General features: G+C 38.5%; 1 protein-coding gene across 1 annotated transcript in view; it reads right to left on the reverse strand.

Annotated features, from left to right (window-relative positions):
• Positions 1-1,971: 1,971 nt before the first annotated feature.
• tmem208 (transmembrane protein 208) overlaps positions 1,972-15,846 on the reverse strand; it is a 38,846-nt gene continuing 24,971 nt past the window's right edge. Inside the window, exons 2-6 of the mRNA XM_017725690.1 lie at positions 4,652-4,747; positions 4,513-4,566; positions 2,908-3,044; positions 2,670-2,754; positions 1,972-2,585 (exon numbers count right to left, since the gene is read on the reverse strand). Coding sequence (XP_017581179.1) covers positions 2,448-2,585; positions 2,670-2,754; positions 2,908-3,044; positions 4,513-4,566; positions 4,652-4,747 — 510 coding nt within the window. The 3' untranslated portion in view covers positions 1,972-2,447. The remainder of the gene's footprint in view (positions 2,586-2,669; positions 2,755-2,907; positions 3,045-4,512; positions 4,567-4,651; positions 4,748-15,846) is intronic.

A 15,846-nucleotide genomic window follows, 5' to 3' on the forward strand; every position in this document is an offset into this window, starting at 1 on the left:
TCGCCACCGGAAGTGCCCTCAATTTACATTCTAATAGTTATATTCAGCTGGATGTTCTGATAGCACAGTCTGAATGCAGCAAGGCAGCTTTTAGTTACAGTGCTCCACCTGCAAGGAACGATCTGCAAAAATATTTGAAATAGGAGCAGTTTATTTCCTTGAGTGCATTTAAGAAGATTGTTAAAGAAATACATCTTTCTGTTCTTGTTTTTAATTTGGTTTTGACCCTGATTTGATTCTGCTGGTTGTGATCGTGTTGTTTCTTTGATGATTTTGTGTGCTGCCTTCTTGGCCAGGGCTTACTTGTAAAAGAGATTTTCATCTCAATATGATGACCCTGGTTAAATAAAGGTAAAATAAATAACAATAAAAAAAACTGAACATTGAAGACAAACTTTTTCAAAGATTTCTTTCTTCTAAAGTCAATCTCCCAAAAAGGCTGGAAGCTGTAATAATGTAAGGGCATTAGACACACTAAATAGTTTATTACATTCAGTTGTTGAGGTTTCTATGTAACTGTTTTCTCCTGATGATAAAAAAAAGAATAACTTGGCCATTTTGACTAGAAATAAACACATGAACGAGGTCTCTGACCTCGAAATTACCTTCTATTAACACTGGAAGCAAAATTTTCCAGTCATTTCCTAGTCAGTCATACCTCAGGTGAATATCCAGTACTGGAGAACCCTACCTATCTTTGTGGGCATTAAAAAAAATAAAATTTTTGAAGCCAGGACCCCTAGGTAATAAATAATTAGGATTTTAAGGCACACAATAGAAACCAACAACACCTTAGTAAACACGTAATGTAATTTAAATGTAATGTAATAAAGAAACAAAAATGTCTGAAAAACATCTAAACTGTCTCATGAAAGCAATAAAAATCAGATTTGAGTTCTCTATCAAAGCCCTTAAACTCCAATGACAGTCATGGTTCTTAAACGTGAAACACGTCATCTGAAAACCAAGTGCAAGGGGATTGCTTTGTTACCTATGTTAATCCAACGTGTTGCAATAAGCCTGCAATCTATGCAATATTAGCTTTAGATGCATCATTTGTTAAAGAAGAAACAACTATTTTGTGACTGTGTCATTTACATTTACATTTATGGCATTTGGCTGACGCTCTTATCCAGAGCGACTTACAATTTGATCATTTTACACAGGTAGGCCAAGGCGGTGTTAGGAGTCTTGCCCAAGGACTCTTATTGGTATAGTGTAGGGTGCATCCCAGGTGGGGATTGAACCCCAGTCTACAGTGTAGAAGGCAGAGGTGTTAACCACTACACTACACCAACCACACTCAAAGATGGACTGTTTCTTTTACTGGATTACACTTGCTACTTCATACTGCAGCATGGGGGTAGCACAGAGGAAGCTTTTGCCAATTGCTGGCAAAAGTCAGAGAAAATAAAACGTGCCTTTTAAACAAATGGAATCCCTACATTTTTCTCTTCTAATAATTTCTTCAAACACAAAGCACATCCAAATCTTAAAAATTAACTGAAGGTTTAATTTTTTTCCCTCAATCTGTAGTTGCTGTACCATGTCATGTTTCCTGTTTTCTTTAGATTACTTTCACTAGCAAATACTACGTTTTATTTATAAATGTTTGTCTGCATGATATATAGAAATCGATAGAAATAAATACCAGGTTATGCTCAGGGGGCTGTATTTCTGGTGTTGACTAATGCTTTACTCAATATGACTAATATGACTAAAATTATTATGAATAAACAAGTCATAATAATCTGGGTCAAAGAAATGACCAATGAATGCTCAGGCAAACAGATTATAATGGGGTGCAATAGTAATAACACACTTATTCAAGCCTGCAAAGAGCTTAAGAATATGAGCAAGTTTGCACATACAAGATGAACACATTCTTCAACCGTTATATCCTCAAATTAACACACAGCCCAGGACAGACTGCACGTATATTCATGCTATGTAAAGAAATAAACACTAGTATAACTAGCCAAAACTAATAGTATTTTATTATCACAGAAGATGAAGTATTGTTACCTCATACACATCCCCTCACTTCCAAAAGGACACTATGCCTTTCTATCATTAGCACACATCTTGTTATATTCTCAGAATATAGATCAATTTTGGTAATAAAAGTACTTTAAAATACCTCATAACTATAGGCATTACATTTATTTCTACATTTCCTTGTCTAGATAATACCGCCTAGCAGCCAGAAGGCGTATGGTGTAGTAGCTAACCAACATGTGAGCGTGTTTAAGACTTGTAAAAGTCCTTTAAGTGCCTAAAATTTTTAATGATAGACAATAATGGGTTGAACCCTGAGTAATAAACTAAATGGTGGAAGAAAATGCCTGTATTATTCCAACAAAAAAAACGACTCTTAACAATACCTTAGACTTTGCATTCTGTTTATCTCAACACCCAAGATATAAAAACAAAGGGAAGCAGAACAGCTAGAATCGCTTCATCTGCCGTCTCTCCTGTCGTCTCTGCTTCTTCTCATTTGCCTCCTCTGGAGGCGCAGATGTCTCAGAGGAAAACCAAGGACCAAGGAAGTTCACCCACAATAACTGCAAAGCCCGTGCAGGAGCCTGTTAAAGACAGAAGTGACTATTTTAAAAAAGGTAAATGTATTTCAGAGAGAAAACACTAAAAATGCTAAATGTAGGTCTTACCAACAGCCAGAGGTACCAAAAGTAGGAAGACAGAGTGCTGAGAACCTGAACTATAGCTGTTAGCAAAATTGCATCCTTAAGGTGCCTGCATGTGAATACAAATAAATTGCTTAGACCATGATAAATATCTAAATATTTACAATAAACATTAGTGTTTAAGTCATTGAACAGAGTAATTCTAAAAGGTGTCTGGTCCTTGAGATAACATGAAAGAACATGAAAGCAAGATGGCACTTACTCTGCCATGCCCTGCTCCATATTGAGATCTATTCCTCCATCTATTAAACTACCATCACTAGCAAATGCTGGTTTAGCCATGGCTGCCATGGACCTGTAGCTGCCAGTGTAGACAACCAATGCAAACAACAGGAGGAGCTGGGGGAAAAAACAAAACACCAACTGCAGTTCACAAAGAGAGCAATTCATCAAGAGGCTGTCAGATTAACATTATGCTTTTTTGACAATACTATTATCTTTGTTCAACAGGCAGGAAAAAGAACTTAAATAATCATCATAGAAAGATTTTTTTCTCTTTACACAATAACTAAGAATGTAATCTTCTCCACTATACAAATCAGCAAATTTCAACTTTCAAATGTTAAAATATCCTGCAATTTTTTTGTGTATATATATATATATATATATATATATATATATATATATATATATATATATATATATATATATATATATATATATATGATTAATATAAACATAATACATGACTATAAACAAAGATATTTTTCATTTCTATTTGAGTTTACCATAAACCTCACCAAATCCAGGCTGAACTCTATGAGACCTATTTTGGTTCAAGTCCTCATCTAATACCAGTTAATTAAGGCCATCAGCTACGACTGATAAGGATAGAGATTAAGGTATACTGGATTGACAGAATCAAATTGTAGATTTTAGAATCAATGCAGCACTCAACTAATGTAAATGTTACATCCCTAATCGCTAATAAAGGGTGCAGTGTGTTATTAATAATCATAACCTTACTAATAACAGAAAATATAAGAAGGTCCGGATTAAGTTATTAGCCCCAGGACACAAATATTTGGTGGAATCCTACCTGGCTACCCTTTTTGGGTGGTTAATGACTTTTTATGCAGCAGGTAACTTAAGGCCTATGCACCACACCTTGCACAGATTTCACACATATTAATTAGAACACAGATGAAAATAAACCCAGCAACAAGACAAACCCATAGAATATTTCCCAATAAAGCATGAGTCCACTCTTAACAAGGAAACTTAGCCCAGTCAAGACGACAAATTAAAATCAGACAACTGAAACATACATAAAAACCAAGGGAAGCAGCAAATTTAAAAACCCAAAGCATCAAGCCTCCTAGCTAAAGCATACTGCCACAGCAAGCATAAAAAGAAAAACATTTCCATGTCTCAACTCTGATGTCAATTTGCAGATCAGTGCTGACAAGGATAATGCAATTTTATTCTTTAATGTGGATGGCTGATATTTTATATTTGGTTTTGCAAATGGCTGTCCTCTACTCTGTTGAAGTCTTGCTTTTACATATCCCCCAGCCCAATCTTTTATAGAGAAACAGTGATTCGATCGAAAAAAATTAACACACACTGAAGAAAGACATGGAGAGTGTCAGGATTAATCAGCCGTAACAGTGACAAATAAGTTAATTTTTCTGCTGTGCTGCTCGTAAAGTTTCCACTGTGAGTCAAAGCAGCTGATTAAACTCTCTCATTGCTGCTCACAGGGGCCCCCTAGTTGTTTGCATCTGGGCACATGCCCATAAAATCCTTTGGATGATCCAGGCCTGACCACAAACATAGGCCCTTAATTCAAACATACTGTACTTACCCATGTCCAAAATGAAGTGTCGTACAAAAGCAGATTCACAGCTGCATATATAGTCTGAAATTTGAGACATGCAACAAAAGCGAAGTAAGGAACAAAATATCAAGAAACAGAGTGAGAAGGACATCAGAGAGTGTCTTACATTGGCTCCTAATATGACTCTGGTGTAGAACTTCAGAGTGGCCTCATTTTCCTCATGGATTTGTTTCTTGCCTTTGGTTCCAATCTTACCTTTAGGCTGAGAAGTGACAATTTGTCCAATAAATTAATGTTGCAAGAGCATTACATAAGATCAGAGTGTATGAATGCATTTCTTTTATTTGACATTTTACATAATGTTTACTTTACTCACAATAATGAAAAAACGTTAAGGTCAAACTATAATGCATCTGACAGGTTTATAAGGGGTGTCAGTAAGGTTATTGTTGCGGTCTCGTCAGTTACACCTTGGACTTTGTGATGTCTTGTGAATGTAATGTAAATATCTCTGTAAATGTTAACAGAAATATAATATAAAATATCAAAACTGCACTGATATAGTGGCATGCAAATGTTCAGGCACCCCTTAATCAAAATTTCCATTACTGTGAATAGTTGAAAATGCACCAATTTAAAAGTGTAACATTCTTTGCAACACAATAATTTTATTTTGCACAATTTCAGAATGAAAAAAAGGGAAAGGCACCCTATGCAAAAGTTTGGGCACTCTCACTCTCAAAAATTGAGCTCTCATAACTTTTACCAATTACCTTAATTAGCTTGTTAGGGCTACATCTTGTTTACAATCATCATCATTTGGAAAGCCCATGCGATACAAGGTTCAAAGCTTTATGAATACTTCTTTATGAAGACTTGTTAAACCTTGTCCCAACAAGCATCAGCCATGCAGCCGGCAATGTCAAATTAAGGTCTGGAAGACCAAGAAAACTTGAGAACTGCTAGTAGGACTGCTAGAAAGGCCAATCAAAACCCATTTCACTGCAAAAATACCTTTAGGAAGATTTACCAGAAACTGGAGTGGTGGTGCACTACACCTACATAATTATGACATTTCTGGAAGAGTCATCAAAAGAAAACCTTTCCTGCACTCCACAAAATTCAGCATAAGAAGTCTGCAAGGAACATCTAAACAAGCCTAATGCTTTTTGGAAACAAGTCCTGTGGACTAACATTAAATAGAACATTTTGAATGCAATTGGAAAAGGTATATTTGGAAACGAGGGTGCAGAATTTCTTAAAAAGAATATCTATATAACTGTTAAGCATGGGAGGTGGATTGAACATACTTTGGGCTTGTGTTGCAGACAGTGGCACATGGAACATTTCACTGATAAATGGAAAAATAGATTCAAATAAATACCAGCAAATTCTAACAGCATATATTACACCATAAAAAGCAACCTGAAGATAAAAGAGCATGACTTCTACAATAAGATAATGATCCTAAACATCTCAAAATCAACAGACTAAAACAGACTAACTCAAAAAGTGCAAGGTGAAGATTTTGCCATGGCCCTCAAAGTCCCCAGACCTAGACTTTGAAAATCTGAGGACAGTCCTCAAAAGAGCAGCACATGCAAGACAACCCAAGAGTCTCAGAGAACTAGAAGGCTTTTGAAAGGAAGAATGGGTGAAAATCCCTAAAACAAGAACTGAAAGACTCTTAGCTGGCTAAGAAAGCGTTGGCAAGCTGTGATCCTTTAACATAACTAGCTGGCTTTTTCAAGCCAAAAAAGTTCATTCACAAACTTTCGCTTTCTAGTTAAGAAAAAGCCAACTCGGGAGTCACGTGGGAGCGACGAGCAAGATGGCTGCTTAGTAGAAGTTGTCCTAAGCCCTATTATCTTAAATCCTAACCAATCCGTGCATTTCTCTTCTTTTCAAATATTTGTCGGTTAAGTATTTCACTATCAGCCTTTCTACTGTACGAAACTGTTCATCCATAAGAACATGTCTACATCTTCGAAATATTTTAAGCCTTCACGAGGAAAGGGGGCAGCCGCTACCGAACCTGGCAACGCTAGCCCGAAACGGGACTCTGTACAGAATGCTAACTTGGAAAACATCTTTGCTGAAGTGAGTAAAATGAGCTCGACACTCAAAACAGTGGCGTGTGATGTGTCAACGATTAAAGAGGCTACAGAGGAATTGAAAAATGCGGTGAACGCCATGCAAGCACAGCTAACAGAGGCGGAAGGACAAATCTCCGACCTGGAGGACTCCACTCAGCAACTGGTAAATGGCCGCGAGCTGCATAGCAAGCGCATAGATGCTCTGTGGAGCCGCGTGGAGGATCTGGAAAATAGGAGCCGCCGCAATAATGTCCGACTGTTGGATTTGAAGGAGGGCATTGAAGGGGATAACCTGAATGTATGCATTGAAAAGATACTGTCAGAGGGCCTGCACATGCACATTGACAACGAATTCGAAATTGAAAGAGCGCACCGCTCTCCCGGATTTCGTCCGGATGAAAACCAGCCTCCGCGACTGATTATGATAAGATTTCTTCGTTCAACCGCGAGAGACAAAGTCTTAAAAGCTGCAAGAGGGAATGGAGGTGCGGTGTGGAATGGATGCAACATTTCCCTGTTTCCAGACATGTCGAAGGAGCTGGCTGAGAGGAGGAAAACTTTTACAACGGCGAAACAGCTACTGCGGGACAAGAACGTGAGGTTCCGATTAGCCTTTCCTGCAACGCTCCATTTCGCATGGAAGTGAAGGAACAGAAAGTTTGACGTCGCAACAGAGGCTGTAAAGTTCATTGAGCAGCAAGTTACTGATGGTGAATAAACTAAAACATCCATCAGCATAAGGAGAGTGAGAGAGGTATGATGGGGCTGGATAACTTTGTGTAGCTGTTTAGGCTATAACTTAGCTGGTGTCTCGGACATTCCACTGACCTTAGTTAAACTTTTTTTTTTTTTTTGTCTGTTTTACGGACACGGATTTAACGAGAAGAGACTCTTCAGCTGGTTTCAGGAGAGATTCATGTTCTGTTCGTGTCTTCTCCTCTGCTGTGGAGGAAATTTTTTTGTTGACCTGTTTGGTCATGTTGGTTCATCTTAAAATTACAGGTATCCTAATAATGCTCAGTGGTACAAAAGTCATAACCTATGTTCTTGGATTAGGAAGGTCAGACGATATGGGGCAATTTCTATGCCAACATTTTATTTCAATTTTATTTTCTTATCATGTGAATGGCAAATAGTGTTTATGTTAAGGTAGTTTCCTGGAATATTAATGGTTGTGGGAATCCTGTGAAAAGAAAAAAGATACTTTTATATCTTAAGCATAAACAAGCTGATATATCATTCATTCAAGAACACATCTACAGGATGATGAAGCTAAAAGCTTAAAAGAGACTGGGTTGGGCATGTTTACTATAGTTCTTTTTCCAGCAAGCAGAATGGAGTTCTTATTTTGGTCCATAAGAGGTTGAACTTTTCTATGTTGAAGGAGTATAAGGACAGTAATGGCAGAGTTATTTGTATAGAAGCCAATATAAATGGGGAGGAAATAATGTTATGTAATGTCTATGCTCCAAACAAGGAGGATCCATCTTTCTTTCATGGACTTAATAGTATGTTGGGAAATGCCCAAGGACAAATAATTTTAGCAGGAGATTTTAATCAGGTCTTAGATGGGATATTAGATAAAAGTAAATACAACAGTAAATACAACCAGGTATTGCAACACCTAAGGATAGAGCTGCCATTCACATGCTGATGGAGGACAATGGCCTGATTGATGTTTGCCGATTGGTCAACCCTAGAAACCGGGAATACACATTCTACTCCCATTGCCATAAATCCTACTCAAGAATTGATTTTATTTTGATCTCACAGAGTCTAACCAGTGCCATCATTGATAGCACTATCAGTGCTATTTCCCTGTCAGACCATGCACCTGTTGAGCTCTGTATAAATATACATTCAGACAGGCTTAGACGAGGCAGATGGAGAATGAACACATCCCTGCTACAGGACAAGGTATTTTCTAAAGAACTTGCAGAGGATTTATCCTCATTTTTTGAAATTAATTTGGGTAGCACAGACAGCGTAGCAATGGTTTGGGAGGCATCTAAAGCGTACATTAGGGGCAAAATGATTGCACAGACTTCAAAAAGGAAAAAAGAGCACAAGGACAGTATTAAAAAATTGGAAGCAGAAATAAATAGCATGGAAAAAGATTTGGCCAGACATTACTCTGACAGCTTATTTAAAAACATTTGTAAATGTAAGTTTCGAATTCATGACATTTTTAATAAAAAAGCAGAATATGCTATGTTTAGACTTAAAACAGGATTCTACGAGTCAGGAGAAAAGACTGGCAGACTTCTGGCCAGACAGCTAAAAGAACAGAGCTCTGTCCACATAATTCCAGCAATAAGGGCAGGAGGTTCTCTTATAACATCCTCTAAAGGCATTAATGATGTCTTTAAAGAATTTTATGAGAACCTGTATAGATCATCTGGTGCTTTAAATGAGTTATCAGTCCGAGATTTTCTCTCAAATATAAATCTTCCAAATTTATCTTTTGATCAGTCGGCTCTTCTTGATGCACCAAAGAAGAGGTTAAAGCTGCCATCTTAGCCATGAATATCGGGAAATCACCAGGAACGGATGGGTTTCCTGTGGAGTACTATAAAGAATATATTGATATAATTATTCCAATACTGACAAATGTGTTTCAGGAGGCTTTTCAAAGAGGTTCACTTCCACCATCTTTTAATGAAGCACTTATCTCTCTGATACCTAAGAAAGGAAGAGATCATACAGATCTAGCTAATTTTAGACCAATCAGCCTCATCAATACAGATAGTAAGATATTAGCTAAGATTCTCGCCCTAAGATTGGAAACAATCTTACCACACATTATACATATAGACCAAGTAGGCTTTATAAAGGGTAGGTCTTCTACTGATAATTTGAGAAGACTCATGCACTTAATGTGGTTAAATGCCTCTAGCGCAGCTCCAGTAGCTGCTGTCTCGCTTGATGCTGAGAAGGCTTTCGATAGGGTCGAGTGGGCTTTTTTACACTCTGCCCTGGTGAGGTTTGGTTTTGGTTCTGGTTTTGCAAAATGGATAAGAATAATATACAGAAACCCTAAAGCGTCGGTTTTGACAAATGGACTTACTTCACCTCTTTTTGATCTTTCTAGAATTACGCGACAGGGATGCCCCTTGTCGCCTCTCTTGTTTACAATGGCGCTGGAACCCCTAGCGGTGGCCATAAGAGCAAATCCTGCCATCAGAGGAGTGGATGGTGGTGGGAGTGAACATAAACTAATGCTTTATGCTGATGATATTCTTTTCCTGACTAGTGATGCCCAAAGTTCTTTACCTGCACTAATGGACACTATTGATACATATTCTAAGCTGTCTGGCTACCAAATTAATTGGACCAAATCAGAGGCAATGCCTATATCTAGGCATTGTCACCCACAAGTAATAAAACAGTATAATTTTAGATGGATTCCTAAAGGCATGATTTATCTGGGCATTAAATTAACCTCAGAGCTAGGTGAAATGGCAACACTGAACTTTGAGCCTCTCCTTCAAAACATTAAAACAAATTTGGGTAAATGGGGAAAGTTAAACCTGAGTCTTTGGGGAAGATAAATGTTATTAAAATGGTAATAGCACCACAATTTAACTATATATCTATGATGTTGCCACTTAGTAAACCTGATCACATTTTTAAACAATATGAAAATATAATCAGAGAATTTCTATGGGCAGGGAGGAAGCCCAGATTTAAATGGAGTAAAATGTGTGCACCCAAAGAGAAGGGAGGACTTGGTCTTCCAGATGTTAGGCTGTATAGTTTGTCATTTGAGATGGCTAAGATAATCAACCACTGGAGGGGAACGGTGTCTGGTTTAGTGTGGGCTAGTATAGAGAAAAACCTGGCAGCACCATTCCATCCAATTAATGTGCTATCCCAACATTCAAAAAGTAAAGGGAAAGACGTAAACCCAATCACTAAGCATTCTCAAGAGGTCTGGGCAAAGGTTCATAAATTGCATAAGATTTCACATTACAAACAATCTTATGCTTCACTCTGGCTTAACCCAGAGGTGAAGATTGGGAAGCAGAAAGTGTTTTGGAAAAGATGGTTGGACAAGGGTATACACACGGTAAATGATCTCTATAAAGAAGGGACATTCATGTCATTTACTGAACTTGCCCAACAGTACGAGCTGCAAGAAAAAGATTTCTGGAAATATTTACAAATTAGACATTGCATAATTAAAAGGTTTCAGTCAGAGAGACTAGCCAATCCAATTGTTGACTTTCTAGATAACCCTTTTAATCATAAGGCATCAATATTTTATAAAAACTCAATTTATTTAATTAGCAACGTAAGTGATCATTTAAGAATAATTTGGCAGAGAGATCTTAAGTGTGAAATTAATGAGGATGCCTGGGGTCAAATCATAGCACAAAATGGTAAATATGTCAGAGAAGTTAGAGGGAAATTTATCCAATATAAAATTCTGCACCGGTATTACTGGACACCTTGTAGGCTCTTCAAAATAGGACTAATAAATAGTAGTTCATGTTGGAAGTGTAAAAAAGAAATGGGAACCTTTTTGCATCTTATATGGGAATGCCCCTTGGTTGAACCATTCTGGCACAGTGTGCTGAAATTTTTGGAGACATGGGCAGGAGTAGCCCTGCCAGTGTCTCCCCGTTTATGTCTTTTGGGAGATAAAACAGAAACCCCAACTCTAACAAAAAGGGCATGTCCAGTTCTGATGGTGGGGATAACCACAGCCGCCAGAGTCATATTAAGACACTGGAAATCACCCACATGTCCAACACTCCAAGAATGGAAAATCCTAATGAGCGAGACCACATCGTATGAGGTTATGTTAGCCAGAATAAGGGGCAAAGGGCCGGTGGAACTGGGAATTTGGGAATATTTTATGGAATATCTTACTTCTGACTAACAGGATGATTATGAGACAAGAATTAAGAGATGTTTGTATCTTTTTTTTTTTTTATAACTGGCCTTCTTTCTTCTGTTTTCTATATGATGTACTATATGAGCTATTGTTTACTGTGTTTAAATAAAAAACTTTAATTACAAAAAAAAAAGAAAAAGCCAACTCACTGTTCTCTGTAATCTTCTTCTTATCAAGTTGGCTTGAAAAAGTCAAATTACTGTTCTTTGTAATCTTTAACTTTTCATTATTATTAATTTGGTGTCTAAAAGCCTACGTATTGTGCTTCATCATCATGCTTTTTTGAGATATAGTATATATAGTATAGTTTGCGTAAAAACATTATTTAAAGATGTAATTTTTCCCCAGTGAAAATGGCTGTGTTGAGAACATTCAAACTGCCACAAGTGATGACACAATGCACATCTCTCACACAGACATTCATGCACAGTATACACAGACTCACACGCTTACAGCCTAATGCACAGCAATAGCCGCAGAAATAATGAACTTAAGGTGGAAATGCTTTTAAGGTGGCACTGAATTTGAAGTGGGACTGTATTTAAAATAGCACTGAATTTAAGGTGGCAGTTAATTTAAGATGGAAAAGCATTTAAGTTGGAATTAAATACAAGGTGAAACTCCATTTATGGTAGCCCTAAATTAAAATGTTATGGAATTTAAGGTAGAACTGTATTTCAAATAGCACTATAGCATTAGCTTTGAATTTCAGGTGGATTTAGCTTTGAATTTAAGGCCTAGCATTTTACCAACACTTTCAAGCCAACTTAAAGTTCGTTCATGAACTTTCCCTTCCTAGTTAAATTGGCATGAAAAAGTCTTCCTCTTCTTATTACTTGATGTTTTTCTTATTCTTATTTTCTATTCTTACCAAGTTGGTTTGAAAAAGCCAACTAACAGTTCTTTGTAATCTTCTTATGTTCTATACTAAATAAAATAAAATACAACTTTCTGCAGTTCCACCTTAAGTTCAATGACCTCTTAAACTGAGTTCCACCTTGAGAGTCCCATACCTGAAGTGTGCTTGTGCTTTTCTAAGTGATCTAAAATTCTGCTTTTCTAAAATCATCATTCATAAACAATATTTTTTCTACAATGAATGGCAGAATGTTTGGGACATTCAGATCTAACTACCCATCAATACACCACACAAATAACACACAACACATACAATTAACATACCCCACACACACATTTTACAAACCTCTTACCACAGACTCAACAGAACATGCAACATTAAACACAGACATCACAAACACACTACATAAATCACACCCTCAACACAACACACACAGACACAACAAAAACCACAAATACAGCAGTTAAAGCCACACATGAAACCCCGGTAACAGCTCTATTTTTCATTTGCTTGAAAAAAGGACTGATGCTTTACTAAACACTTCAGCAACACATTGTACATCAACCATTTAACATTTAAGTGCAAAGAGGGCTGGGCTGTGTGCATCTGTACCTGCTGCTGCAAACCCATTTCATCCTTTATCTTTTGGAGGAAACCAATACCACAGGGAAGGGGTGTAACAAGTACCTGGGAAATTTAATCCTTTAAAGAAAGGAGCTGTAAAGATATGAAGTTAGCATATCATCACTGTCCAAAGAAAAATCTCTAAAACAGTAACTTTATAGGAGACGGCAAAAACCGTGATTTTGGAGCATTTATATTGGTCGATTCATCATAAAATCTTTACACAACATAAAGGACAGGTGGTCTGCAGGGTAGTGTTTTAGAAAAATAAAAAAATGACAAAATGGAGTTACATGGTTTTGTTTGGACAGCGGCAACATAGGGTTTCCACTGGGAATGCTTTTACAGATACCTTTTAATGTTGCGCAGCATAATGTATCTCTATCAAGCTAACCACACATTCAACTTTTCACATATCAACAGCAGCATTTATATATACTTTTTACAAGTGCCTTGTTCCCCCCTGAAACTCCCAACAAGTCTCTGCAAAGCTGAGAACAATTTTATACAAAATTCAGTCTGTACGCTGGCAAAGAGAGTCAATTTTGGCACTCTGAGATCCTGTTTACCATTTGTCAAGTTTCCATAAGTTCAAAGTAATAAGGGACAGAGAGTATGGAAAGTACTGAACAAAGCAGATCTCCCCATGAATTGCCCCTTTTACATAGATAAATAAGTCATTGATGCAATTAAGATTTAAAAAAAATTTAATCAAAATTCACTTTGCACTTGTAATAAGCACACACGGAATTTTGACAAGAATCTCTGAAGGCGTTGATATCAGTTGGAGTTGGGTACCTGCAAATGGCTGCCACCTTTTCAGGGTCTACTTTGACTCCCCCCAACCTAAAACTACATGTCCCAGGAAGGTGATTTGTGTCTGAAAAAGGTAATTATTTTTATGCTGAGAATTAGCTGGGCATGATATTTGTTGAAGACCACATCCAAATGTTGGAGGTGCTGATTCAGAGTCTGTAAGAAGACAATGTCTTTGATTTAAACAAAGCATACTTTCTCCTTCAGCTCTTCTAACATGTCCCATCAATACCTGAAATCTGGCAGCAGCTGAAGAACTGATGGGACTTTCCATATGGCACAGTGTGCCCAGGTGAGGCTGAGGGGAGATTTTGATGATGTTCAGAAAGTCTATGCCCATCATCCTTCAGAACATATACAACTTTAACTTTAACACTAGAACTTGAGAACTCCCATAATAAAGGCCTCTCCTGAATAAGCGTGTAGCTGTTGCCAGTGTCCACACACAGCATCCCCACTGGCTCCATGGATCACTGATCCAGTCTTGACAAGGTGATCAACTGATGTGTCCCAGTCCACTAGCCAGCCAAAGATTACAACCATCAAGGCTCCTTCTCACCATTTCCTCCTTTGAGGAAATGTCTCTCAAAATCTTTTAGCTGCTGGTTTGGGGCTTGCACCATGGCATGGAGCTGAATCTCAATTTCTGTAGTGTAATAGTCATATAAACAGGCTTCAAAAAAAGTGATTTTAAACATGGGTCAGCTTTTGATTTAGCTTTTTAGGCCTGCCACCAACTTTGGGCTGGAACCTGTAATAATGCATTGAGTGTTCCCATGAGCACCTGATCACTCCAAAAAGGACAAAGAGTCAGCAAGTTCCAAGTAATCATCTTCATGTTATGCTAATGATGGTTTAGGATCATCCAAATATAACTGTTCATGCAGGCTAGAAATCTTAGTGATATCCCCATGTAGCTGCATCTGTGTTACATGTTAAGGTAGCCTCTCTCGCTGTTCAACCACCCCTATTTTGTGAAAAGGAGGACCAGAGGTATCCTGGGTGTACAGGTGAATGAAGGTACAAATATACACTGCTCAAAAAAATAAAGGGAACACTTAACACAATATAACTCCAAGTAAATCAAACTTCTGTGAAATCAAACTGTCCACTTAGGAAGCAACACTGATTGAAAATCAATTTCACATGCTGTTGTGCAAATGGAAATTACAACCCACACAAGTGGCTCAGGTAGTGCAGCTCATCCAGGATGGCACATCAATGCGAGCTGTGGCAAGAAGGTTTGCTGTGTCTGTCAGTGTAGTGTCCAGAGCCAGGAGGTGCTACCAGGAGACAGGCCAGTACACCAGCAGACGTGGAGGAGGCCGTAGGAGGGCAACACCCCAGCAGCAGGACCACTAACTCCGCCTTTGTGCAAGGAGGAACAGGAGGAGCACTGGCAGAGCCCTGCAAAATTACCTCCAGCAGGCCATAAATGTGCATGTGTCTGCACAAACGGTTAAAAACCGACTCCATGAGGATGGTATGAGGGCCCGACATCCACAGATGGGGGTTGTGCTCACAGCCCAAAACCGTGCAGGACGCTTGGCATTTGTCAGAGAACACCAGGATTGGCAAATTCGCCACTGGCACCCTGTGCTCTTCACAGATGAAAGCAGGTTCACACTGAGCACATGTGACAGACGTGACAGAGTCTGAAGATGCCGTGGAGAGCGATCTGCTGCCTGCAACATCCTTCAGCATGACCGGTTTGGCATTGGGTCAGTAATGGTGTGGGGTGGTATTTCTTTGGAGGGCAACACAGCCCTCCATGTGCTCGCCAGAGGTAGCCTGACTGCCATTAGGTACCAAGATGAGATCCTCAGACCCCTTGTGAGACCATATGCTGGTGTGGTTAGCCCTGGGTTCCTCCTAATGCAGGACAATGCTAGACCTCATGTGGCTGGAGTGTGTCAGCAGTTCCTGCAAGATGAAGGCATTGAAGCTATGGACTGGCCCGCCCGTTCCCCAGACCTGAATCCGATTGAGCACATCTGGGACATCATGTCTCGCTCCATCCACCAACGCCACGTTGCACCACAGACTGTCCAGGAGTTGGCGGATGC

The sequence above is a fragment of the Pygocentrus nattereri genome, chromosome 15, assembly GCF_015220715.1.
Source record: "Pygocentrus nattereri isolate fPygNat1 chromosome 15, fPygNat1.pri, whole genome shotgun sequence".
NCBI classification, from domain to species: Eukaryota; Metazoa; Chordata; class Actinopteri; order Characiformes; family Serrasalmidae; genus Pygocentrus; species Pygocentrus nattereri.